Genomic DNA, 26,529 nt, shown 5'->3' on the forward strand with positions numbered 1-26,529 from the left:
AATAGAGGAAACAAAAGAATGGGAAAGACTAGAGATCTCTTTAAGACAATTAGTGATACCAAGGGAACATTTTAGACAAAGATGGGCACAATAAAGGACAGAAGTGGTATGGATTTAACAGAAGCAAAAGGTGTTAAGAAGAGGTGGCAAGAATACACAGAAGAACTGTATAAAAAAGATCTTCATGAGTCAGATCACCACAATGGTGTGATCACTCACTGAGACCCAGACATCCTGGAACGTGAAGTCAAGTGGGCCTTAGGAAGCATCACTATGAACAAAGCTAGTGGAAGTGATGGAATTCCAGTTGAGCTATTTCAAATCCTAAAAGATGATGCTGTGAAAGCGCTGCACTCAATATGCCAGCAAATTTAGAAAACTCCACAGTGGCCACAGGACTGGAAAAGTTCAGTTTTCATTCCAATCCCAAAGAAAGGCAATCCCAAAGAATGCTCAAACTACTGCAGAGATGCACTTATCTCACACACTAGTTAAGTAATGCTCAAAATTCTTCAAGCCGGGCTTCAATAGTATGTGAACCATGAACTTTCAGGTGTTCAAGCTGGATTTAGAAAAGGCAGAGGAACCAGAGATCAAATTGCCAGCATATGCTGGATCATCAAAAAAGCAAGAGAATTCCAGAAAAACATCTCCTTCTGCTTTATTGACTATGCCAAAGCCTTTGACTGTATGGATCACAACAAACTGGAAAATTCTTCAAGAGATTGGAATACCAGACCACCTGATCTGCCTCCTGAGAAACCTGTATGTAGGTCAAGAAGCAACAGTTAGACATGGAAGAACAGACTGTTTCCAAACAAGGAAAGGAGTATGTCAAAACTGTGTATTTTTGTCCTGCTTATTTAACTTATCTGCAGAGTACATCATGCAAAATGCTGGGCTGGACGAAGCACAAGCTGGAATCAAGACTGCTGGGAGAAATATCAATTAGCTCAGATGTATAGATGACACCACCCTTATGGCTGAAAGCAAAATGGAACTAAAGATCCTCTTGATTAAAGTCAAAGAGGAGAGTGAAAAGGCTGGCTTAAAATTCAATGTTCAAAAAACTAAGATCATGGCATCTGATCCCATGACTTCATGGCGAATAGATGGGGGGAAAATGGAAATCTTGAAAGACTTTATTTTCTTGGGCTCCCAAATCACTGCAGATGGTGACTACAGCCATGAAATTAAAAGACGCTTGCTCCTTGGAAGAAAAGTTATGAGCAACCTGGATAGCATATTAAAAAGCAGAGACATTACTTCGCCGGCAAAGGTCCATCTTGTCAAAGCTATGGTTCTTCCAGTAATCATGTACGGATGTGACAGTTGGACCATAAAGAAGACTGAGCGCTAAAGACCTGATGTATTTGAACTGTGTGGTGTTGGAGAAGACTCTTGAGAGTCCCTTGGACTGCAAGGAGATCAAAATAGTCAATGCTAAAGGAAATCAACCTGAATATTCATTGGAGGGACTGATGCTAAAGCTGAAGCTCCAATACTTTGGCCACCTGATGCGAAGACCCAACTCACTGGGAAAGACCTTGATGCTGGGAAAGACTAAAGTCTGTGAGGAGAAATGGACGACAGAGGATGAGATGGTTGGTTGGCATCACTGACTCAAGGGACATGAGTTTGAACAAGCTCCAGGAGATGGTGAATGACAAGGAAGCCTGGTGTGCTGCAGCCCATGGCATAGCAGAGAGTCAGACATAACTGTGCAGCTACACAATACCACCACCCATCACATTTCAAATTAGTAGGTATTAGTTGTGACATATGCCTGCAATCACTCAATAGCACCAACTGTTTATTTCTGCTTATCTAGTGCTTATAACAGTAAGGTTTTATTAATATTGGAGGCATGGGTTGATAGAGTCTAAAGCCATCTTTCATGTCATGCAATACAGTATGCCAGTGTCATCCAATTCATGGGTTCCTTTGACAGCAGTGTTTGTTGTTCAGTATCTTCCTGAAATCTTCCATTGTTGGGAATACCACCACTTTAGCCTCCACCATGCTTACTGTTTCATTCCTTGGTGAATGTATTTAGGTTTAAAAATCTCAGAAACACGAGTTGAAGAGGGAAATAAAATTTGAACCTTTAGAATTGTTAGATTAATTTGTTTTGCAAAGATTGAGTCCTACATGAATGCAATCTCTGGGCACTAAACCAAAGGTATTCAAATTACTGTTTTCAGACATTGAAAATGTAATTATTCTGTTTCTTGAAAGTAACATGTAGACATGCTTATTTGTAACAAGCACATACAAAATAGCCTATAAAGACTGGAGTGGCTATATTAATATCAGATAGAATAGACTTCAAGACAAAGATTATTATGAAAGATAAAAAGAATATTTTTATAACCCCAAAAGGGTCATTTCATCAGGAAGGTTATGACCTTCAGCAAACAGTTACATTTTTATGCCTTCATTTTCTCATGTGATAAAGGGCATAAACATTGTTTTCTAACAGGGATTGTTGTGAGGACTGATGAGATAAAAATAACCTGTATATTTTTAGTATAGTGTCTGGCACACAGTAGATACTCATAAATGATGGCAATTTTTATTCTGTTTGAATACAGACTCCATGAGGGCAGGAATTGTTTTTAGTGTTTCTGTAGTGCTTAAGATGGTGCCTAGCAAGCATTTTCTATATGAAGGACATGAATAAATAAATGAGCGAGTCAGAATTATTCTATTCATATATGTTGTACTTGTTGTTTCATAGGTACCTAGATAGATAGAGCCTTAGTATTTTAGAGTTGATAGTCTAGTACTCTTTCATATCTGCTGTGAGTTGAGTTGTGTCCTCTCAAAAGATATGTTTTAATTCCCAGTACCTCAGAATGTGACCTTATTTGGAAATAAAGGGTTTTGCAGATGAAAAGGTAATACTAAAGTATGATGGGCCGTTAATCAAATATGACTGACGTCCTTATAAGAGGGTAGACAGAAATACGTGGGTGGGGAGTAGGGTGGGGCAGAGAGAATGTCCTATGATGACAGAAGTAGCAGTTGAAGTCCTGCAAGCTGCCAGGAAATGCCAAGGATTGTCAGCATATCAACAGAAGCTAGGACAAGGCAAGGAAGTATTCTTCCTACAGTTTTCAGAGGAAACATGGCCTAGCTGACAACTTGATTTTGGATTTCTGGGCTCCAGAACTGTGAGGCAGTAAATTTCAAAGCAGAATTCCTATTTCAAACGTCTATGACACAGGGCTCTTCATTCTGTGCTTCACTGTTCTCAGTGTTAGAGAACCTAGAGAACCTTGTAAAGTGATCCACTTCCATTTATGGATTGGAGTATGTGAAGCATTTTCTTTCATATTGAAATGAAATCATCCTCCCTATAGCCTTCCTATTGTTTCTTGTAGTGTTCCTTGCCTGTGTATTTGTGTGCTAAGTCGTTTCCTTCCTGTCCAACTCTTTGCGACTCTATGAACTGTAACCCACCAGCCTCTACTGACCAGGGGATTCTCCAGGCAGGAATACTGGAGTTGGTTGCCATGCCCTCCTTCACTGGATCTTCCCAAACCAGGGACTGAACATGCATCTCAATGTCTCCTGCATTGGCAGGCAGGTTCTTTACCACTAGCGCCACCTGTGTCCCTTGGACCTACACAAAAAAACTCTAGGTATTTCTCCATGTGGTAACTTCCCAAATGTTTGCTGATAAATAAAATTTATCTGGTGAAGTTTCTGTTTTTCAATATAAACATATCTGGTTTCTGTGTGATATTTACCTGGCAAAAATAACTGGAAGAAACATCTATACATAAATACACATATTGAAGCAATTTAGTTATTTGCTTAATGGGTATTTGCAATTTGTACAAACTGTGAGTTGAGTAAAGGTAAGTAAATTCAACAAAGTAAAATCAGCAAGAAATACTTCAGTCAAGGTTTTATGAAAGATGATTATTTTAAAAATACACATGTTATTATATTGTCAATTTGCAAAATGCCTTTTCTGATTTAAGATTTATTATCTCTTTGACTTTCATAGAAAAACAATATAAAAGACATTCATTTAAAGAATATTCTGCATCACTTGTGTAGTTGTAGTGATTGGGGATGAAAAGAGTGCCTAGTTCATAGGATAATTTTAAAGGTACAGTGAGTCAATGCATAGACATTGTTCATACAATGCTTTGATGTCATAAGTGGTTAGAACAAGTTAGCTATTACATTGTTATTATGTGACATGTTAACAAAACCTTTCCTTAAAAAATGGGAGTCATCTTATGTATTTTTGATAATTATCAAACATATACATCCTTTCTTTGTGCCTGGTAATGCAAACTGTGTAGCCCATATATTTCCTGTATTATTTGGCTGCTAGGAAGCTCAGAGCAAAATTTATTACTCAGTTTCTCATTAATTTCTTAAGAATCTCTGGTACAGTGATATTTGCCCCATTAAATCAAAGCATTCTTTGAAAAAACTTGTCTGTATAGTATTATAATATTTAATAGGACAAATGTTGGAGTGTTGAAGATTTGTTTTTATAGATTTAATGTAGGTAATGAAACACAGATGGTTATATGATGAAGCATTCTTTTAGGTTTGTTTTGAGACAAGTAGTGGCAGTAATTCCATTAAAAATCTAAGACACAGCATAATTTCCTCCTAATTTGGCATCAGTTTAATCCTCTAATTCTGTGTCTGGAGTATGTCGGCTTTGAGAAAGAGGGAGAAGGGAGGAAGATACTTGTTTTTTTTTTAATGTGTCTGCTTGTTGTTAGTAACTTGCTTATGAAGTAGTCTTTACCATAGTTAGAGACCTCACAAGACCGATTTCAGTGTTGTTTTTTCCTTTGTGGAGACTTATTTTTCCATTAGTATCATTTAGCTGTCATCTTCAGTTCAGTTCCTCAGATGTGTACGACTCTTTGTGACCCCATGCACCGTAGCACACCAGAACTCCCTGTCCTACACCAACTCCCAGAGTTTACTCAAACTCATGTCCATTGAGTTGGTGATGGCATCCAATCATCTCATCCTCTGTAGTCCTCTTCTCCTCCCATCTTCAATCTTTCCCAGCATCAGGGACTTTTCCAGTAAGTCAGTTCATTGCATCAGGTGGCCAAAGTATTGGAGTTTCAGCTTCAGCATCAGTCCTTCCAATGAACATTCAGGTCTGATTTCCTTTAGGATGGACTGGTTGGATCTCCTTGCAGTCTAAGGGACTCTCAGAGTCTTCTCCAACAACACAGTTCAAAAGCATCAATTCTTTGGTGCTCAGCTTTATGGTCCAACTCTCACATCCATACATGACCACTGGAAAAACCATAGCCTTGACTAGACGGATCTTTGTTGGCAAAGTAATGTCTCTGCTATTTAATCTGCTGTCTATGTTGCTCATAACTTTTCTTCCAAGGAACAAATGTCTTTCAATTTCATGGCTGCAGTCACCATCTGCAGTGATTTTGGAGCCCAAAATAACAAAGTCTGCCACTGTTTCCACATCTATTTTCCATGAAGTGACGGGACCGGATGCCATGATCTTTGTTTTCGGAATGTTGAGGTTTAAGCCAACTTTTTCACTCTCCTCTTTCACTTTCATCAAGAGGCTCTTTAACTCTTCTTCACTTTCTGCCTTAAGGGTCATCTGCATACTGAGGTTATTGATATTTCTCCCAGCAGTCTTGATTACAGCTTGTGCTTCTTCCAGCCCAGCATTTCTCATAATGTACTCTGCATGTAAGTTAAATAAGCAGGGTGACAACATACAGCCTTGACGTACTCCTTTTCCTATGGAACCAGTCTGTTGTTCCATGTCTTGTTCTAACTGTTGCTTCCTGACCTGCATACAGATTTTGCAAGAGGCAGGTCAGGTGGTCTGGTATTCTCCTCTCTTGAAGAATTTTCCACAGTTTATTGTGATCCATATAGTCAAAGGCTTTCGCTTAGTCAATAAAGTAGAAATAGATGTTTTTCTGGAACTCTCTTGCTTTCTCCAGCAATGTTTCATCCAGCGGATGTTGGCAATTTGATCTCTGGTTCCTCTGCCTTTTCTAAATCCTGCTTGAACATCTGGAAGTTCACGGTTCATGTACTGTTGAAGCCTGGCTTGGAAAATTTTGAGCATTACTTAACTAGTGTGTGAGATAAGTGCATCTGTGCAGCAGTCTGAGCATTCTTTGGGATTGCCTTTCTTTGGGATTGGAATGAAAACTGACCTTTTCCAGTCCTGTGGCCACTGCTGAGTTTTCCACATTTGCTGGCATATTGAGTGCAGCACTTTAACAGCATCATCTTTTAGGATTTGAAATAGTTCAACTGGAATTCCATCACCTTCTCTAGCTTTATTCGTAGTGATGCTTCCTAAGGCCCACTTGACTTCACATTCTAGGATGTCTGGCTCTAGGTGAGTGATCACAGCATCATGATTATCTGGGTGGTAAAGATCTTTTTTGTACAGTTCTTCTGTGTATTCTTGCCACCTCTTCTTAATATCTTCTGCTTCTGTTAAGTACTTACCATTTTTGTCCTTTATTGAGCCCATCTTTGCATGAAATGTTTCCTTGGTATCTCTAATTTTCTTGAAGAAATCTCTAGTCTTTCCCATTCTTTCATTTTCCTCTATTTCTTTGCACTGATCACTGAGGAAGGCTTTCTTATCTCTCCTTGCTATTCTCTGGAACTCTGCATTCAAATGGGTATATCTTTCCTTTTCTCCTTTGTTTTACAACGTCTTTACAATTGCTGTACAATGTCACAAACCTCCATCCATAGTTCTTCAGGCACTCTGTCAGATCTAACCCCTTGAATCTGCTTGTCACTCCCACTTGCATAATCCTAAGGGATTTGATTTAGGTCATACCTGAATAGTCTAGTGGTTTTCCCTACTTTCTTCACTTTAAATCTGAATTTGGCAATAAGGAGTTCATGATCTGAGCCACAGTCAGCTCCTGGTCTTGTTTTTGCTGACTGTATAGAGCTTCTCCATCTTTGGCTACAAAGAATATAATCAATCTGATTTTGGTGTTAACCATTTGGTGATGCCCATGTGTAGAGTTGTCTCTTGTGTTGTTGGAAGAGGGTGTTTGCTATGACCAGTGCATTCTCTTGGCAAAGCTCTTGCTAGCCTTTGCCCTGCTTCATGCTGTACTCCAAGGCCAAACTTACCTGTTACTCCAGGTATCTCTTGACTTCCTACTTTTGCATTCCTGTCCCCTAAGATGGAACGGACATCTTTTTGGTGTAAGTAGCAAGCATGAGATAAGCAGAAATCAACCACTAGTGCTACTGAGCGATTACAGTAAAATATCACAACTAATACCTACCAATTTAAAATCTGACAGATAGCTTTGCTCTACTTTTTGAGCAAACAGAAAATGAATAGTGTAAAAAAAACATCAAAAGAAACTGTAGTTAGTACTTTAGTACCAACTATCTGTTACTTGAGAAACTCCACAGAAATTTAGAAAATCCTTATTTTTAAAGTATGTTAACTGTGAATTTTTATCAATTCAGACAGGCCTTTCCTCCAATTATTCTTAAGAGTAAGATAGTATTTAAATCAGAACAGAAAATATAATAAAAATTTACATAGAAGTTTTGTGGCTGAATTCTACAGAGTAGCTAACATTCTAAAGTATATGAAAGAAGATTAAATTATACCACTGGAGATACAACAAAATACTCATTATGGATACAGAGAGAACTTACCAAATTTACCAAAATGACATATGTATCTCCATTAAACATCTGACTAATTTATACTAATTTGAATATATTTTCTCTTACCTGCAGCTTCATCTCTTCTAAGTCTTTAGTTTTCGCTACTAATTCTCCTCGTACCTCTTCAAGCAGCATCTGAAACTTTTCCTGGTGAGTTTGCTTTTCATTTAATAGGCGCTTGAGTTCATTTTGTGACTTTACATACTCATTTTGCAACCTGAGTTTTAGAAAAAGAAGAATTTAAGTGTATCCATTGTTTTTCAATTGTATTACCTTAAAGTCAACCAACACTACAGAACAAGATCAACATCATATATTCTATTTAAACTTCCAAATATCATTGCTTTACCAACTGTCGCTTAACTATTAACACTGTAATTTCTGGATACAACTTTACTTTGAAGGAAAAAAAATTTAGCCACCTATATACATAAATTTTATATCCCACTTTCAAAATGACTTTAATAAATTTATAATCCACTTGATTTAAAGAACATTTATTGTATTCAAAAAGTTTTAAATGTATATTGTACATTATAACAAAATTATACTGTATGTTCCAGAGCAAATATTCAGACAAAATAAAAATGTTTAATCAAGCCTCTCACCTCCAAATTTAAATAATTACCTTCTGTGTTCAGTTTTCAGAGTCTGATAATTATTTTTATGATGTTCACATCGTAATCGTTCATCAGTTAACATTTTTTGGAACTCAGTTTGAGAATGTCTCAATTCACTGTCTCCACCAGGAGGAAAAATGGTGGGAAAACCGTCCATATTGGTAACTGAGTGGACAACCATGTAAAAATAAGTTCTGGCTTTCTTAATGTCTTAGTTTTCTTTCCAAGAGTATGTTCCACTTTCTTCTTGCTAAGACAGAATCTCAAGAGGTCATATTATCCCTGTAGAGAGACATACACTTAATGATCAGTGAACTTTTTCAGTGTTATATATTTTTATCACTTATTCCTTATCATTTCTATAACAAAATTCAATTTTCAGATTTTCAATTGTTCATAAAACAAAATTCAAAAATAAAGTTGAATCATACCTTAATTTTTCTTTACTTCCATGCAGTTTTTGTGACCATTGAGGTCACATCTTCAAGTAGTAACCTAACTAGAAGTATTGATTCTTCCACTATAGGTAGTCCTAGATTCACATATCACCAACATTTTCTAAAGCTACTGAGGTAAATTTCAAGGGTGGATTCTGGTACAAAATCCATACTCTGAAACCAGGGGAAAAGCCATTTGGATCTTGGTAAGTGACTAGTGAGAGTCACAGTCCTAACAAAGATGAGCTTGAACATGTAATTATGTCTGTGATTAATGTTACAAAGGGTGTTCTACTTGACACAAGGAGACTGCACTCGGGCAGCAGATTCAGAGAAGAAATCAGTTAACACATAAATATTGATCATCTACGTATTACGCACTGTTCTAAGGACAGGAAACTCAATCACCTCTGTTATCCCCAAATGCACCAATTCAGGATTATGAAAGTAACTGAAAGTTTGCTTCATCTAGAAGTAAAAAAATGACAATGGTATTCTTACTGTAAATAAAAACAAAAATTTTAATCAAAATAATTCTGCTACTTTTAACTTCATTTACCTTTCTCAAGACTATTATATATATTTTTTCCTATCTCCCTTAGTCATGGGTGATTATTAATTACCTTTCTTTACTACAAAAGACAATCTTTAGCCTACACAAACCAACTATTAAATTACTGAGTCTTGCTTGAAATACATCATTCCTGATAAATTAATGTGATGTCTACATATTACATAAGAAGACTTTTAAACTAAAAATAAGATTGCTTTGGTTTCCTGCTTTGTCTATGAAGAATCTGCCTGCAACATAGGAGACATGAGTTCAATCCCTGGGGTTGGGAAGATACTCTGGAGAAGGAAATGGCAACCCATTCCAGTATTCTTGTGGGAAATCCCATGAACAGAAGAATCTGGCAGGCTACAGTTCACAGGGTCACAAAAAAAGTCAGACATGGCTTAGCAATGAAGCAACAACAAAAGTCTTTCAAGGATGCTTTACTTCTTATTCTTAGGTTTAATGTGCACAAGGATTCAACCAGGTATAACGTGCAAAAGAATTCAACCTTTGAAAATGCAGAGTGAACTGTTGGTAGCAGCTGCCTCAACATTATCCTGTTACGAGTATACATTTTACATTTGCCATGGAATTAATAAACTAGATCATAAAACTGGCATGACTAAGCCTAATTTTGATTCTGCTCTTTGATCCAAATTAATTTTTAAGAGACAGAAGCATACAATAAACGTATCTCATATTTTCTACTAATATCACCAAAATGCATTATAAGGCTTTAATTTTAATTAGCCGAAAGCTTAAACTATATTGGAAAAATCCAAAGCTACCTTTTAGTTCTACTACTAGTGAAAGAAAGATTTCCAAACTAAGTTTGTTTTTTTTCTTTTGTATTCCAGTTAACTTGACAGTAAGGTAAATATTCTCACTGACTCCCTACCCAAAAATTAAGAGTTAAATCCTCACAGAAATAAAACTTTCCTCTTGGGAACTGAAATATTCACTAGAAGTACTTACTTTCTAGGATTTAACTAATTTTAGAAAATCCCATTCTCATTCATCACCACATTACCTCATCTCCAATTCTAGCTTCTTTGCAAACATATGTATAATTGCCCTCTTATATTTTCCCAAACCAGGAGGATTTCTCTGCTCCAAGATGATATTTGCAAATTCATTACCTTCTTATATGTTTAAACTTCAGTGACTAATAAAGCTAGAATATACCAACACACATTACCAGTAGGAACCACACCAAAACATAAGATATACTTTCCCCTCGTACATTAAGGGGCTTTTCCAGGTGGCTCAGTGATAAAGAATTTGCCTGCAAATGCAGAAGACACAGGAGGAAAGGGTTTGACCTGGGTCAGGAAGATCCTCTGAAGAAGGAAATGGCAACTCACTCCAGTATTCTTGTCTGGATGATCCCATGGACAGAGGAGCCTGGCATGCTACATTCCATGGTGTCACAAAGAGTCAGACACAGCTGAGTAACTAAGCAAACATGCATGCAACACAAAAAAATCACATTGCTAATTTCCATGTGTGCATATATGTTCACATGTGCATGCGTGCACACCCACACGAATCTATACTAAGCTTTCCGGAAAGTTGTTTTTGTTCAGTGGCTAAGTCATGTCTGACTCTTTGCGACCCCATGGACGGCAGCACATCAGGCTAATCTGTCCTTCATATCTCCCAGAGTTTGCTCAGATTCGTGGCCACTAAGTCGGTGATGCTATCTAACCATCTCATCCTCTTCCATCCTCTTCTTCTTTTGCCTTCAATCTTTCCCAGCATCAGGATCTTTTCCAATGAGTTGGCTCTTTGATCAGGTGGCCAAATCTGCTTATTCCTTGCCCAATCTTATGAAAACAGCTGGATGAGTACCCAAATGTAATTCAGTTCAGTTCAGTCGCTCAGTCATGTCCAACTCTCTGAGACCCCATGAATCGCAGCATGCCAGGCCTCCCTGTCCATCACAAACTCCCGGAGTTTACTCAAACTCATGCCCATCAAGTCGGTGATGCCATCCAGCCATCTCATCCTCTGTCGTCCCCTTCTCCTCCTGCCCTCAATCCCTCCCAGCATCAGGGTCATTTCCAGTGAGTCAACTCTTCACGTGAGGTGGCCAAAGTATTGGAGTTTCAGCTTCAGCATCAGTCCTTCCAATGAACATCCCGGACTGATCGCCTTCAGGATGGACTGGTTGGATCTCCTTGTAGTCCAAGGAATTCTCAAGAGTCTTCTCCAACACCACAGTTCAAAAGCACCAATTTTTTGGCACTCAGCTTTCTTCACAGTCCAACTCTCACATCCATACATGACCACTGGAAAAACCATAGCCTTGACCTGATGAACCTTTGTTGACAAAGTAATGTCTCTGCTTTTTAATATGCTATCTAGGTTGGTCATAACTTTCCTTCCAAGGAGTAAACCTCTTTTCATTTTCATGGCTGCAATCACCATCTGCAGTGATTTTGGAGCCCAAAAGAATAAAGTCTGACACTGTTTCCACTGTCTCCCCATCTATTTCCCATGAGGTGATGAGACCAGATGCCATGATCTTAGTTTTCTGAATGTTAAGCTTTAAGCCAACTTTTTCACTCTCCTCTTTCATTTTCATCAAGAAGCTTTTTAGCTCCTCTTCACTTTCTGCCATAAGGGTGGTGTCATGTGCGTATCTGAGGTTATTGATATTTCTCCCAGCAATCTTGATTTCAGCTTGTGCTTCCTCCAGCCCAGTGTTTCTCATGATGTACTCTGCATAGAAGTTAAATAAGCAGGGTGATAATATACAGCCTTGACGTACTCCTTTTCCTATTTGGAACCAGTCAGTTGTTCCACGTCCAGTTCTAACTGTTGCTTCCTGACCTGCATACAGATTTCTCAAGAGGCAGGTCAGGTGGTCTGGTATTCCCATCTCCTTCAGAATTTTCCACAGTTTATTGTGATCCACACAGTCCAACGCTTTGGTGTAGTCAATAAAGCAGAAATAGACGTTTTTCTGAAACTTTCTTGCTTTTTTGATGATCCAGCGGATATTGTCAATTTGATCTCAGAAGCACGCCGGCCACGACCAACCGTGCAGAAGCATGGCGGTGAAGAGCTACCCCTCACCCAAGGTCAGGGGTAGTGACCAAGAGCGCCAGGCTGCGACAGCGCAGGAGCAGTGGCTGAGAGGAGCTTCCCCACACCCGAGGCCAGGGGCGGCGGCTGAGAGAAACTACCCCACCCCAGAAGACAGGGGCCCCTCCAGAGAGGAGCTACCCCACCTCCAAGGAGCGGCTGCTGAGCGGGCGCAGGAGGGCTGAGAGGAGCTACTCCACGTTCACGGTCAGAAGGGGCAGCCGTGAGAAGATACCCCTCACCCAAGGTAAGGAGCAGCGGCGGTGCTTTGCTGGAGCAGCCGCGAAGAGATATCCCACGTCCAAGGTAAGAGAAACCCAAGTAAGAGGGTAGGTGTTGAGAGAGGGTATCAGAGGGCAGACACACTAAAACCATAATCACAGAAAACTGGCCAATCTGATCACAGGACCACAGTCGTGTCTAACTCCATAAAACTAAGCCATGCCGTGTGGGGCCACCCAAGACGGTCGGTTCACGGTGGAGAGGTCTGACAGAAAGTGGTCCACTGGGGAAGGGAATGGCAAACCACTTCAGTATTCTTGCCTTGAGAACCCCATGAACAGTTTGAAAAGGCGAGAAGATAGGACACTGAAGATGAACTCCCCAGGTCAGTAGGTGCCCAGTATGCTACTGGAGATCAGTGGAGAAATAACTCCAGAAATAATGAAGAGGTGGAGCCAAGGCAAAAACAACACCCAGTTGTGGATGTGACTGGTGATGGAAGGAAAGTGCAATGCTGTTCAGGGCAATATTGCATGGGAACCTGGAATGTTAGGTCCATGCATCAAGGCAAATTGCAAGTAGTCAAACAGGAGATGGCAAGAGTGAACGTCAACATTTTAGGAATCAGCGAACTAAAATGGACTGGAATGGGTGAATTTAATTCAGATGACCAGTATATCTCTACTACTGTGGGCAAGAATCCCTTAGAAGAAATGGAGTAGTCATCATAGTCGATGAAAGAGTTCAAAAAGCAGTACTTGGATGCAGTCTCAAAAACGACAGAATGATCTCTGTTCGTTTCCAAGGCAAACCATTCAATATCATGGTAATCCAAGCCTATGCCCCAACCAGTAACGCTGAAGAAGCTGAAGCTGAACGGTTCTATGAAGACCTACAAGACCTTTTAGAACTAACACCCAAAAAAGATGTCCTTTTCATTATAGGGGACTGGAATGCAAAAGTAGGAAGTCAAGAAACACCTGGAGTGACAGGCAAATTTGGCCTTGGAGTACGGAATGAAGCAGGGCAAAGGTGAATAGAGTTTTACCAAGAGAACACACTGGTCATAGCAAACACCCTCTTCCAACAACACAAGAGAAGACTCTACACATGGACTAGATGGTCAGCACCAAAATCAGACTGATTATATTCTTTGCAGCCAAAGATGGAGAAGCTCTATACAGTCAGCAAAAACAAGACCGGGAGTTGACTGGCTCAGATCATGAACTCCTTATTGCCAAATTCAGACTTAAACTGAAGAAAGTAGGGATAACCACTAGACCTTTCAGGTATGATCTAAATCAAATCCCTTATGACTATACAGTGGATGTGAGAAATAGACTTAAGGGACTGGATCTAATAGACAGCCTGATGAACTATGGACAGAGGTTCGTGACATTGTGCAGGAGACAGGGATCAGGACCATCCCCGTGGAGAGGAAATACAAAAAGGCAAAATGGTTGTCTGAGGAGGCCTTACAAATAGCTGTGAAACGAAGAGAGGCAAAAAGCAAGGGAAAAAAAGGAAAGATATTCCCATTTGAATGCAGAGTTCCAAAGAATAGCCAGGAGAGACAAGAAAGCCTTCCTCAGCGATCAATGCAAAGACATAGAGGAAAACACAGAATGGGAAAGACTAGAGGTCTCTTCAAAGAAAATTAGAGATACCAAGGGAACATTTCATGCAAAAATGGGCTCAATAAAGGACAGAAATGGTATGGACCTAACAGAAGCAGAAGATATTAAGAAGAGGTGGCAAAAATACACAGAAGAACTGTACAAAAAAGATCTTCACGACCCAGATAATTACAATGGTGTGATCACTCACCTAGAGCCAGACATCCTGGAATGTGAAGTCAAGTGGGCCTTAGAAAGTATCACTATGAACAAATGTGATTACTACATAACAATTTTTTCTGTGACATTGTTTTTAATTTAAAAAACGAAAAAATTCAGAAATAAGCTAAACTTCCATAAAGGAAGGTAATACCCTATCATTACAAAAGATGAATTAGATCTGTCTCCACAGTATGGTGAAGAGTATGAATGACAGATACACACACGTGTTTACATACACATGAAGAGTCAATTAGTGGTACAGCAAGCTGAGAATAGTAGTAATTTCTGGGGAAATAATAAGCGGGTGACTCTCTGACAGGGAAACTTCTACTTTCAATTTTATTGTTAAATTTTATTTTTAAAAATTACAAAAATTTTTTTCAGGTAATGAACAATTCTTCTCTATATTCAAATTACCTTAAATCAAATTCAACAACTTTGCTTTCACTCCACCTTCAACATCCTTACTTTCCAGCTTTTGGTACTGATACCAATATTATGCTACCATTCATCCAAACTTACAACCCCAAAGTCTTCTCTGTTTTCTCAACTTCCCATGCATAAACAACGAATGCTCTCTTTAAAACGCACTCCATTCTCTTCATTCCTTCTTGACTACAAAAAGCCAGACTTCTATCACCTTATAACTAGACTACTAGAGCTTTTTATTGTCCCTGTTTCCAATACTTTCTCTCTAGTCTACCCACCAAAGCACTGCCAGATTAGCAGTCAGAAATTTTTATATCACTTCTCACTCTCACTCAAAAGCACCCCCATATGAAACAAAATCAAAACACCTCACTCTTTCAAAGCCTGGCACAGTCAGCCCCCATCTACCTCGTGCACTGTCATTTCCTACCATCTGCCAGGAATGTCCTGCTCCAGCCAATCCCTGAGAAACATGCACATAACACCTCTGTTCACAGTGCTTGTCTCAGTTTGTGAACTCTACACTAATGAAAATAGACTCTACTATGGATAGTAATCACTAATCACTGTTCTCTATTTCTGTGATAATTGGATATAAAGACGCTTAAAAAGAGTAGTTAGATATTGGAAAGGAATCCTCGACTCAAAGTTATGAGCTCCTGGGTTTCATTTGCTAATAGCCTTTTCCAGAATTTTCTCACCTAGGAGTATTTAAGAATTACAGAAAACTATCTGCCAGTTTGTGTGTATCTAACCAAGGTCAGGATGAATTTTATATCTGCTTTCAAGTACTCTGCACATATATCCAGTTCTCCAGTTCAAAACTAATCAACTTATCAATCATAATCTTGGAAACTATAGTATGGCAGCCCTCCAAACAGATATCTAGCGTCATAGACAGAAAGGCCTCAAAAAACAATTCTTTCTCTGACCTTCAAATGTGGTTCCATCATTCTACATTCAAGGCTAAAAGAAAGAACTCTATTTTTCTATACTAAGTATATAAGGAGCTAAAAATGGAAAACCCTAACTCAGTTACTATATAATCTATCTCTTATAACAAGAAATCTGAAGATAGTTTTCTATTTCCAGCAATAGGGGATTAAGTAATTTGGATCAAGCCTTCTGCTAAGAACAACAAGAAAAGTTGAAAACACATTAAAAAAAAATTGGCTTGAAGACACTGAAAAACAAGAGAATATTTACTGAGATGGAAACAGAAGAAGATACAGATGCAGAAAGATGAGACTGGCACTTGAGATCACCTTTCCCCTACAGGTATCTGTCAATTCCAGAGAGCTACCTTGGAGACTGAAAGCACTGGGACAGTCTTTAAATTCAAAGAAAAGATATCTATTAGATCAGCAAGGAATAAAGAACCCTTGATGAACACCCTTCATTTTGGATAGAGACTTTGAAGGCTTTCTCTTAGGAATAAGGGCAATTTAGAAGGCAGATATTAGACTAGACTCCAAACTGCTCTAAAAAATAAATACATGACACATCCACACATGAAAGTCCTTAGGAAAATAAGGTAACAGGAATTAAAGCCAGAGAAAAAAACAGACAATAGGCAAATGCATGAGTTCTCACTACTAAAGAGCTATCAGACAACAGTTCTAAAAGAAAATTTTAAATTATTATTGTGTACAAGGCAATAAAAAATAAAGTTAATAAACCTGGGAGAGGATTATTAATAGAAACCATAAAAATAAACTAACAAAAATTCTAAAGCTGAAAAATATGATAACCAAAATGAAGAGCTCCATTGAGTGGGTAAAACAGACCAGATGAGACATAGTTTGGAAGGAATTAGAAGATGGGTTAAGAGAATATATTCAAGGGAATTTCCCTGGTGGCCCAGTGGTTAAAACTGTGCTCCTAATACAGAAGGCCCAAGTTTGATTCCTGGTCAAGGGACTAGACCCTACAGGCCTTAACTAAGAGTTTGCATGCCACAACTAAGATCTGGCACAGCCAAAAAAATTTTTTTAAAAAAGAATACATTCAAGATAAAGTAGAAGGAGAAACAAGGATGGAAAAAACAGAAAGAAGGAAAGAAATTCAGAAATTAAAGTTAAAATGTCACTCTAACAGACAGGAAATTAGAGTCCCAGAAAGAGAGGAGAGAATAGAGCAGAAACAATACTTCAAAAGAAAAAAGAAAAAAGAAAATTTGACAACATCCCCAAACTGATGAAAGGTATCAACTCTCAGATTCAAAAAAGTCCTACAACCCCCAAGCACATAACTAAGAAGAAATCTACACCTACACATTGAGACAGCTAAAATAACAAAAATAAAGGGAAAATTTTAGCAGAAAAAGACAAAATACTTTCAAACAGAGCAACAAAATGACAGAACTGACTTCAACAGTGATGGTAAGAACAGAACATACAGTGCTGAAAGAAAACAACTGTCATATTAACATTCCATTAATACAGCAATACTACAACTTTGAAGAATAATGGTAAAATGAACACATTTTCAGAAAAACAGAACAATTTATCCCTAAAGATGTACACTAAAGAAACAGCAAGAGAGTTTTTACACACAAGGAAAATTCTTAGATATGAACTTGACAATGCAGAAAGGAAGATAAATGAAAACTATAAATACGTGCATAATCCTGAGTATTAATTGCATAAAATAATATCTTACATATTTTAACATATGAAACATGATATAACACGGAATATAAGTCAATAAAGGTAGAATTACAAGTATAATAGAGCCCTTGCACTGTATGGGAGAGGGAAAAAGTATCAATATATTCTGTAAGGCAAGGATGCATATTGTAAAGGAAATGGATTGACAAACTACAGTCCATGGGCTAAAGTTGGCCAGTAGCCTTTGCTTGTATATGGCCTAAGCTAAAAATGCTTTCTCCTTTTTTAAGGGTTAAAAAAAAAAAAAGAATGAAAATAGCTGTAAAAAATCCTCAACAAAATATCAGTAAATCAAATCAAACAATAAATGAAAAGAACTAACATCATCACCAAAGAGGATTTATTCCAGTCATGCAAGGCTGGTTCAATATTAAAAAAAACCCAATTACTATAACTCATTACATCAACAGACTAAAAGCAGAAAAAAAATCATATGATCATAGCAACATATGCCAAAAAAAACCTTTCACAAAGTCCAACATCTACTTGTGATAAAACTCTCAGCAAATTAGGTATAAGTGATACTTCTTCAATTTGATAAAGACCCTCTACAAAAAATCTACAGCTAACAGCATACCTAATGATGGGGGGAAAAAAACAGAAGCTTTCCCAGTATCATCAAGAACAACCAAGGATGTTCCCTCTTACTATTCTTTTTCAAAACTGTCCTGGTTGGAAGCCTAAGCTAGGGCAATAAGAAAAGGAAATAAAAGGCATAAAGAAAGAAGAAGAAGAAATAAACAATCTTTGTTTGCAGAGGACATGATCATCTATGAAGGAGATTCAAAAGAATCAAACAATTTCAAAAACTAACAAGAAATTATAGGAAAACTACAGAAGAGAAGGTTAATATACAAAAATCAATCACTTTCTTACATCAGCAATAAACAGAAACTGAAACTTAAAACAATACCTTTACATTAACACCCACCCCAAAATGAAATAGATATAAAATTAACTAAATATATATAATATTTATATGAGGGGGAAATTTCTTAGTGGTCCAATGGCTAAGACTCCATGTTCCCAATGCAGGGGGCCTGGCTTCAATTCCTGGTCAAGGAACCAAACCCACATGTCCCCATTAAAATATCCCACATGCCGCAATTAAAGACCTTGCATGCTGCAAGGAGGATCAAAGATCCCAAGTCCTCCAAGACCCAGCATAATCTAATGAATTAACTTTTAAAAAGCATGGTTTCAAACAAAGATTTATATGAGGAAAATTACAAATCTTTGAAAACTACAAATCATCTTTGATCAAAGAAGTCAAAGAATTGCATCAATAATAAAGTATTTTATGTTCATGGGCTGGAAGACTAAATATGGCCAAGATGTCAGTTCTTCCCAATTTGACTGCCATATTCAATACAATCTCATCAAGTTATTATGTAGATATCAACAACGCAATTCTAAAATTTGCATGAAGAAGCAAAAGATCGAGAAGAGTCAACACAAAATTAAAGAACAAAGTTGGAGAACTGACACTACCCAACTTCAAGTCTTATTATGTAGCAAAAGTAATCAAGACAATATTATATTGGCCAAAGACTAGGCAAATGGATCAATGGAACAGGACAGAGGGTCTAGAAATAGACTAAAATATAGTCAACTGGAAGAAAATTATAGTCAACCTTGGAAGAGAAGCTATGACAAACCTAGACAGCATATTAAAAAGGAGAGACATTACTTTACCGACAAAGGTCTGTCTAGTCAGAGCTATGGTTTTTCCAGTGGTCACATATGGATGTGAGAGTTGGACCATAAAGAAATCTGAGCGCCGAAGAATTGATGCTTTTGAACTGTGGTGTACAAGAAGACTCTTGAGAGTCCCTTGGACTGCAAGGAGATCCAACCAGTCCATCCTAAAGGAGATCAGTCCCTGGAAGGACTGATGCTGAAGCTGAAACGCCAATACTTTGGCCATCTGATGTGAAGAACTGAGGAGAAGGGGACAACAGAGGATGAGATGGTTGGATGGCATCACTGACTCGATGGACATGAGTTAGAGCAGGCTCTGGGAGCTGGTGACGGACAGGGAGGCCTGGCGTGCTGCAGTCCATGGGGTCGCAGAGAGTCAGACCTGACTGAGCAACTGAACTGACTGAGAGTCACCCGGGCTCTGACAGAGGAGCACATGCAAAACGTATGTAACGTGAGAAAGTGTGGGTCTAGGTACAGACCTTAATTAAACCTTTCAATAATTAGCTCAAATGAAATATACACCTAGATGTAAAATGCAAAATTATCAAATTGGGCTCACCAGGTAGCTCACTGGTAAATCCTCCTGCCAAGCGGGAGACACAGGTTTGTTCCCTGGATCAGGAAGATCCCCTGGAGAAGGAAATGAAAACCATTCCAATACCCTTGCCTGAGAAATTTCATGGACAGAGGATCTTGGCAGGCTACAATCCATGGTTTCTCAAAGAGTCAGACATGACTGAGCAACTAAACAACAACAACAGTCATACACACATCAAATTCCTAGAACACAGCATAGGAGAAAAATCTATTCAATAATGACTTTTTAGATACAACACCATAGGCAAGATCCATGAAAAAAAATTAGTAAGTCAGACTTCATTAAAATTAAAAACTTCTGCTCTACAGAAGACACTGTCAAGAGAAAAGGAGGAGCCATAGGTTGGGAGAAAGTATTGAAAAATATACATCTGATAAAGGACTGTTATTGAAAATATACAAAGAAATCAAACTCAACAATAAGAAAACAAACAACTGGATTAAAAAATGGGCCAAAGACCTTAACAAACATCTCACCAAAGAAGATATACAAATGGCAAATAAGAATACATGTTGGCCCTATGCCATTAGGGAATTGCAAACTAAAGCAACAATGAGATACCACCACACACCTTAGAATGACTTAAACCCAACACAGACAACAACATATGCTAGTGAAGACATGGAGAAACAGGAACTCCATCATTACTCAAACCATACAATCCAGCAACTGCAATTACTGTTATTTACCCAAATGAGCTGAAAACTTACATCCAACAAAAACTGATACACAGATGGTTATAGTGGCTTAATTCATAAATACCAAACCCTGAATGCAACCAAGATCTCCCTCAATAAGTGAATGGATAAACTGTGGAACATCCAGACAAAGCAGTATTATCCAGCCTTAAAAAGAAATGAGCTACAACATCACTCATTATCTGAGAAATGCAAATCAAAACCACAACGAGGTACCATGTCATGTGGGTCAGAATGGCTGCCATTAAAAAGTCTACAAACAATAAATGCTGGAGAGTGTGTGGATAAAAAGGAACCCTCTTACACTGTTGGTGTGAATGCAAACTAGTACTCGCCACTATGGAGAATAGTATAGAGGTTCCTTAAAAAACTGGAAATAGAAGTGCCATTTGAGCCAGCAATCCCACTGCTGGGCATACACACCGAGGGAACCAGAATTGAAAGAGACACAGGTATCCCAATGTTCACTGCAGCACTACTTACAATAGCCAGGACATGGAAGCAACCTAGATGTCCATCGGCAGACAGATGGATAAGAAAGTTGTGGTACATATACACAGTGGAATATTACTCAGCTATTAAAAAGAACACATTTGAGTCAGTTCTAATGAGGTGGATGAAACTGGAGCCTATTATACAGAGTGAAGTAAGTCAGAAAGAAAAAAACCAATACAGTATAATAACGCATATATATGGAATTTAGAAAAACGGGTGGATTCTGTGGGAGAAGGCAAGGGTGGGATGATTTGAGAACAGCACTGAAACATATATATTAACATATGTGAAATAGATGACCAGTCCAAGTTCGATGCATGAAACAGGGCACTCAAAGCTGGCGCACTGGGACAACTCAGAGGGATGGGATGGGGAGGGAGGTGGGAGGGGTATTTGGGATGGGGGGACACATGTACACCCGTGGCTGACTGGTGTCAATGTATGGCAAAACCCAACACAATACTGTAAAGTAATTAGCCTCCAATTAAAATAATTTTTTAAAAAAGAAAAGAAATGGGATAACAAGCCAAGAAACAATATAGAGAAACATTAAATGCTGTTACTAAGTGAAAGAAGTTAATCTAAAAAAGGATACATACTATAGGATTCCAACTATATGACATTCTGGAAATGGCCAAACTATGGAATCATTAAAAAGATCAGTGGTTGCCAAGGATTAGGGGAAATAAAGCAATGAACAGGTAAAGCAGAAAGGATTTTTTAAAGCAGTGAAACTATTTTGTATGATACTATAATTATAGAATATATGCAAATATACATTTGTTAAAACCCACAAATGTATAAATACCAAGAGTGAACTGTAATGTAAACTGTGGACTATGGGTAATAATGACATGTTAAGGTACCACTCTGCTATGGGATATTAACACTGTAGGACGCTGTGCATATGGGGTCAAGCAACACGTACATGAGAACCCTCTGTACTTTCTGCTCAATTTTGACATAAATCTAAAACAGCTCTATAAGGGATGAAGGAAGGGAGGGGTAAAAGAATACATTAACAGAAACTATGCATGACCTGAAGAACATAAAGTATTTGCTATCTAACTCTTCATAATAAAAGTTCGATGAATCTTTCTCTAGGATAATCATTAAAGAATGCTAAAAGGGTGGAGAAATTACTCAAACACTCTAAAAAAGGGTTTCTGAACATAAAAGAGAAATTTAAAAGGAAAAATATAGCCATATGCCTTTTTTATAAGCCATTTTTAAAAACACAAGGGTACAGAAAGGTTGAAATTAAAAGGAGAGAAAATAATACAAACACTAATCAAAAGAGATGTTAGAACTAATAATAATATCAAATTAAATTCATTTTCAGACAAAAAATACTAGTAAAGATGAAAAGACACATTCATAATAAAAGGTTAAGTACACCAAAAAGATGTGACAATTTTAATTTACATACAACAAGTGAGACAGACAGAACTACAAGGAAAAACAGACAAATTCACAATCTTAGGGAGACAATTTAACCATTATTCTTGGTAACAAATAGAACAAGCAGAAAAAAATTATCAGTAAGAATACAAACAATTTAAACAACATAATTAACCAACCTGACCTGACATTTATAGAAAACTGTACCCAATAAGTATAGAACACATTCCTTATAAGCATGCATGGAACATTTATAAATGACCACATGCTGGATCATTCATAAATGACTATAAGACTATGCCAAAGCCTTTGACTGTGTGGATCATAATAAACTATGGAAAATTCTTCAAGAGAGGGGAATACCAGACCACCTGACCCGCCTGTTGAGAAATCTGTATGCAGGTCAGGAAGCAACAATTAAAATTGGACATGGAACAACAGACTGGTTCCAAATAGGAAAAGGAGTACGTCAAGACTGTATAGTGTCACCCTGCTTATTTAACTTATATGCAGAGTACATCATGAGAAACCCTGGGCTGGATGAAGCACAAACTGGAATCAAGATTACTGGGAGAAATATCAATAACCTGAGATATGCAGATGACACCACCCTTATGACAAAAAGTGAAGAACCAAAGAGCCTCTTGATGAAAGTGAAAGAGGAGAGTGAAAAAGCTGGCTTAAAGCTCAACATTCAGAAAACAAAGATCATGGTATCCGGTACCATCACTTCATTGAAAATAGATGGGGAAACAGTGGAAATAGTGACAGTCTTTATCTTGGGGGGCTCCAAAATCACTGCAGATGGTGGTTGCAGCCATGAAATAAAAAGACGCTTACTCCTTGGGAGGAAAGTTATGACCAAACTAGACAGCATATTAAAAAGCAGAGATATTAGTTTGCCAACAGAGGTCCGTCTAGTCAAGGCTATGGTTTTTTCAGTAGTCATCTATGGATATGAAAGTTGGACTATAAAGGAAGCTGACCACTGAAGAGTTGATGCTTTTGAACTGTGGCATTGGAGAAGACCCTGAAGCATCCCTTGGACTGCAAGGAGATCCAACCAGTCCATCCTAAAGGAAATCAGTCATGAATGTTCATTGGAAGGACTGATTTTGAAGTTGAAAATCCAATACTTTGGCCACCTGATGTGAAGAGCTGACTCATCTGAAAAGACCCTGATGCTCGGAAACATTGAAGGCGTGACTAGAAGGGGACAACAGAGGATGAGACGGCTGGATGGCATCACTGATTTGATGGACATGAGTTTGAGCAAGCTCCGGGAGTTGGTGATGAACAGGGAGGCCTGGCGCGCTGCAGTCCCTGGGGTCGCAAAGAGTTGGACATGACTGAGCGACTGAACTGAACTAAACATGCTGGATCTTAAAAATATCACACATTAAAAAAAATTTATACAGAATATGTTTCCTGACTATATTGTAATGAAACTAAAACTCAATACAAAAAGATAACTGGAAAAGTTACATATGCTTAGAAACAAAACACTTCTAAATAACTTGCAAACTAAAGAAAAGTCACAATACAATTCAGGAAATATTTAGAACCAAAGGAAAATAGATTATTAAAACTTGAGGGACAAAGACATTTGCTTCCAGGAACATGGAGCAGATATACATTTCCCTAAGCCCAGTAATACAAGTAAAAGTCTCAAATGTTATACATACGACATACATAACATGACTCTGAAAAATGGAGACTAGAAGGAAGATCAGCCAAGAACCCCGGGACAAAAGAACCAACACAGTGGCAGGCTCCCTGGATTTTCTTTTTTCTTCATTTATGCCCAGCATGGAGGTGAAGAAGCTGGCAATGAGTTCAGACCCCTCCAAAACCCCATAAAATGTTTTACCCCTGTTCTTTAGCCAAACTAACAAGAAAGGGGAAGCCCAACAAGATAAAAAATTCTTTAAGACAGTAACAACCTACTACAAGCAAATACTATGGAAAAAGTTGTAGTTCTACCACTTCCATACAAGCAAAAGCCAAGAGGAAGGCCAGGCTGTTACTCCAATACCCTAGCAGGGATGATATACAAGCAAGTAGGAAGTTGGGACTTTTATCTCTGCTGAAAAGTAGTTAAGCCTCAAGTTCCTGAATGTCAATGGAGACCACGTGGGACACCTGAACTTTCACTCCACCAAGAGCAAGCATTAGCACATCCCTCAATCTGCTTAACTGCTGTCAGAGAAGGCCTAGTAGAGAGTGAGGACTGGCACTACACTCAGCAATAACAAGGCTGCCCTTTCTGCTGTGTCAGTAGAGACCACATGAGAAGCCAGAAGTCCTCGCCACCCAACAATAAAATGATAATCTTCCACAACTCAGGTGTCAACAGAAGCTAAATGAAGAAACTGGACTTTCATCCCCAATTGGCAATAATGAGATAGTATTTCCCCTCTTTCTCCCCCACCAGAGAGATGTCAGGAAAAGCCAGCTAAAACAGGTTTAAGTAGAATCCAAAGTTGCATTAACATAAACCCAAAAGTTCCAGGTTTTAAAAGAAAATCACTGTCGTATCCATAATGAGACAGATCTCAAATGTAAAAAGACAACTGCAAGATGCCAACACTGAGATGACAGAGATGTTAAAGTTATCTGACAAAGATTTTAAAGAAGTTATGATTAAAATGCTTCAGTGAGCAATCACAAACAATCTTGAAATACATGAAAAAAGAGAAAGTCACAACAAACAAATGTTTCAACAAAGAATTCAAGATATAAAGAAGAACCAAGTGGAAATTTTAGAAATTAAAAACACAATGACCAAAATAAAAATCTAAGTATGAGCTCAACAATATGAGAAGATAAAGAACAAAGAATTAACTAGAAAAGAAATTACTCAGCTTGAAAAGACAATAGACTAAAATATAACAGAAGCTCAGGGACTTGTAAGAAAATAAAACGTCTACCATTTGTGTCAAAGTCTGATTCCAGTTATATGATTATCCAAAACAGGTAAATCCATAGAGACAAAGTAGACTGGTGGCTGCAAACAGCCTGGGGGAGAGAGCAGGGAATCACTGCTTAATGGGTACAGTTTTCTTTGAAGCTGATAAAAATGTTTTGAAACTAGAAGTGGTAGTTGTACAATATCATGAATGAACTAAATGCCACTGAACTGCACACTTTCAAATGGCTAATTGTGTTATATAAATTTCAACTCAATTTAAAAAAAACTTAAAAGCAAACCAGGAATCGAAAGGCACATCAATTTGATAAAAGGTGTGTTCACAAAGAGCACAGTAAAAACCATGCTTGATTCCAAAATCTTCAATGCTTGCCTTTGAGAGTCTGATTAATAAGACAAGGATGTCCATTATCACCAATTTTATTCAACTTTGTACTGAAGATCTGGAAAAAGACAAAGGTATAAAAGGTCAAAAAAAATGGAAAGAAAAAAAACCTATGTTATATACAGAAGTTCTGATAGTACATATATAAAGTACAAAAGAATTTATAGAGAAATGATTAGAGGAAGGAAGACTGCTAAGGAGATTAACACGCAAAAACTAATTGCACTCTACATACCAGAAACAGAATATTTTAAACATATTCTTTGTTCGTGGGTCCTCTTGATATCTTCTTTTATGTTATGAACTCTTTCTTTGAATCTTTTGTCCTATTTCTTCTGCTGAATTATATTTTTAATGTACTAATGTGTAGGAATTATTACATCATGCGAAATGCCAGGCTGGATGAAGCACAAGCTGGAATCAATATTGCTAGGAGAAATATAAATAACCTCAGCTATGCAGATGATACCACCCTTATGGCAGAAAGCAAAGAACTAAAGAGCCGCTTGATGAAAGTGAAAAGGAGAGTGAAAAAGCTGGCTTAAAACTCAACATTCAGAAACCTAAGATCATGGCATCCGGTCCCATCACTTCATGGCAAATAGATGGGGAAACAATGTAAACAGTGAGAGACTTTATTTTGGGGGCTCCAAAATCACTGCACATGGTGACTGAAGCCATGAAATTAAAAGACACCTGCTCCTTGGAGGAAAAGTTATGACCAACCTACACAGCATACTAAAAAGCAGAGACGTTACTT

The 26,529-nt window shown here is 38.0% G+C and overlaps 1 protein-coding gene across 8 annotated transcripts in view; it reads right to left on the reverse strand.

Annotated features, from left to right (window-relative positions):
• Window positions 1-26,529, reverse strand: part of CEP83 (centrosomal protein 83) — a 140,822-nt gene that overhangs the window by 76,478 nt on the left and 37,815 nt on the right. For 7 of the 8 annotated variants that reach the window (XR_011483205.1, XR_011483204.1, XR_011483203.1 and 4 more), the window contains exons 2-3: window positions 8,327-8,600; window positions 7,765-7,915 (exon numbers count right to left, since the gene is read on the reverse strand). Coding sequence is in view for 2 of the 8 variants with exons in the window: in XM_070454330.1 (XP_070310431.1) it covers window positions 7,765-7,915; window positions 8,327-8,499 (324 nt within the window). In the remaining 6 variants the exon portion in view is untranslated. Of the gene's footprint in view, window positions 1-7,764; window positions 7,916-8,306; window positions 8,601-26,529 lie in introns of those variants that run through there. The other variant, XR_011483207.1, reaches the window with a different exon arrangement.

This window comes from Odocoileus virginianus, chromosome 24 (genome assembly GCF_023699985.2).
Source record: "Odocoileus virginianus isolate 20LAN1187 ecotype Illinois chromosome 24, Ovbor_1.2, whole genome shotgun sequence".
NCBI classification, from domain to species: domain Eukaryota; kingdom Metazoa; phylum Chordata; class Mammalia; order Artiodactyla; family Cervidae; genus Odocoileus; species Odocoileus virginianus.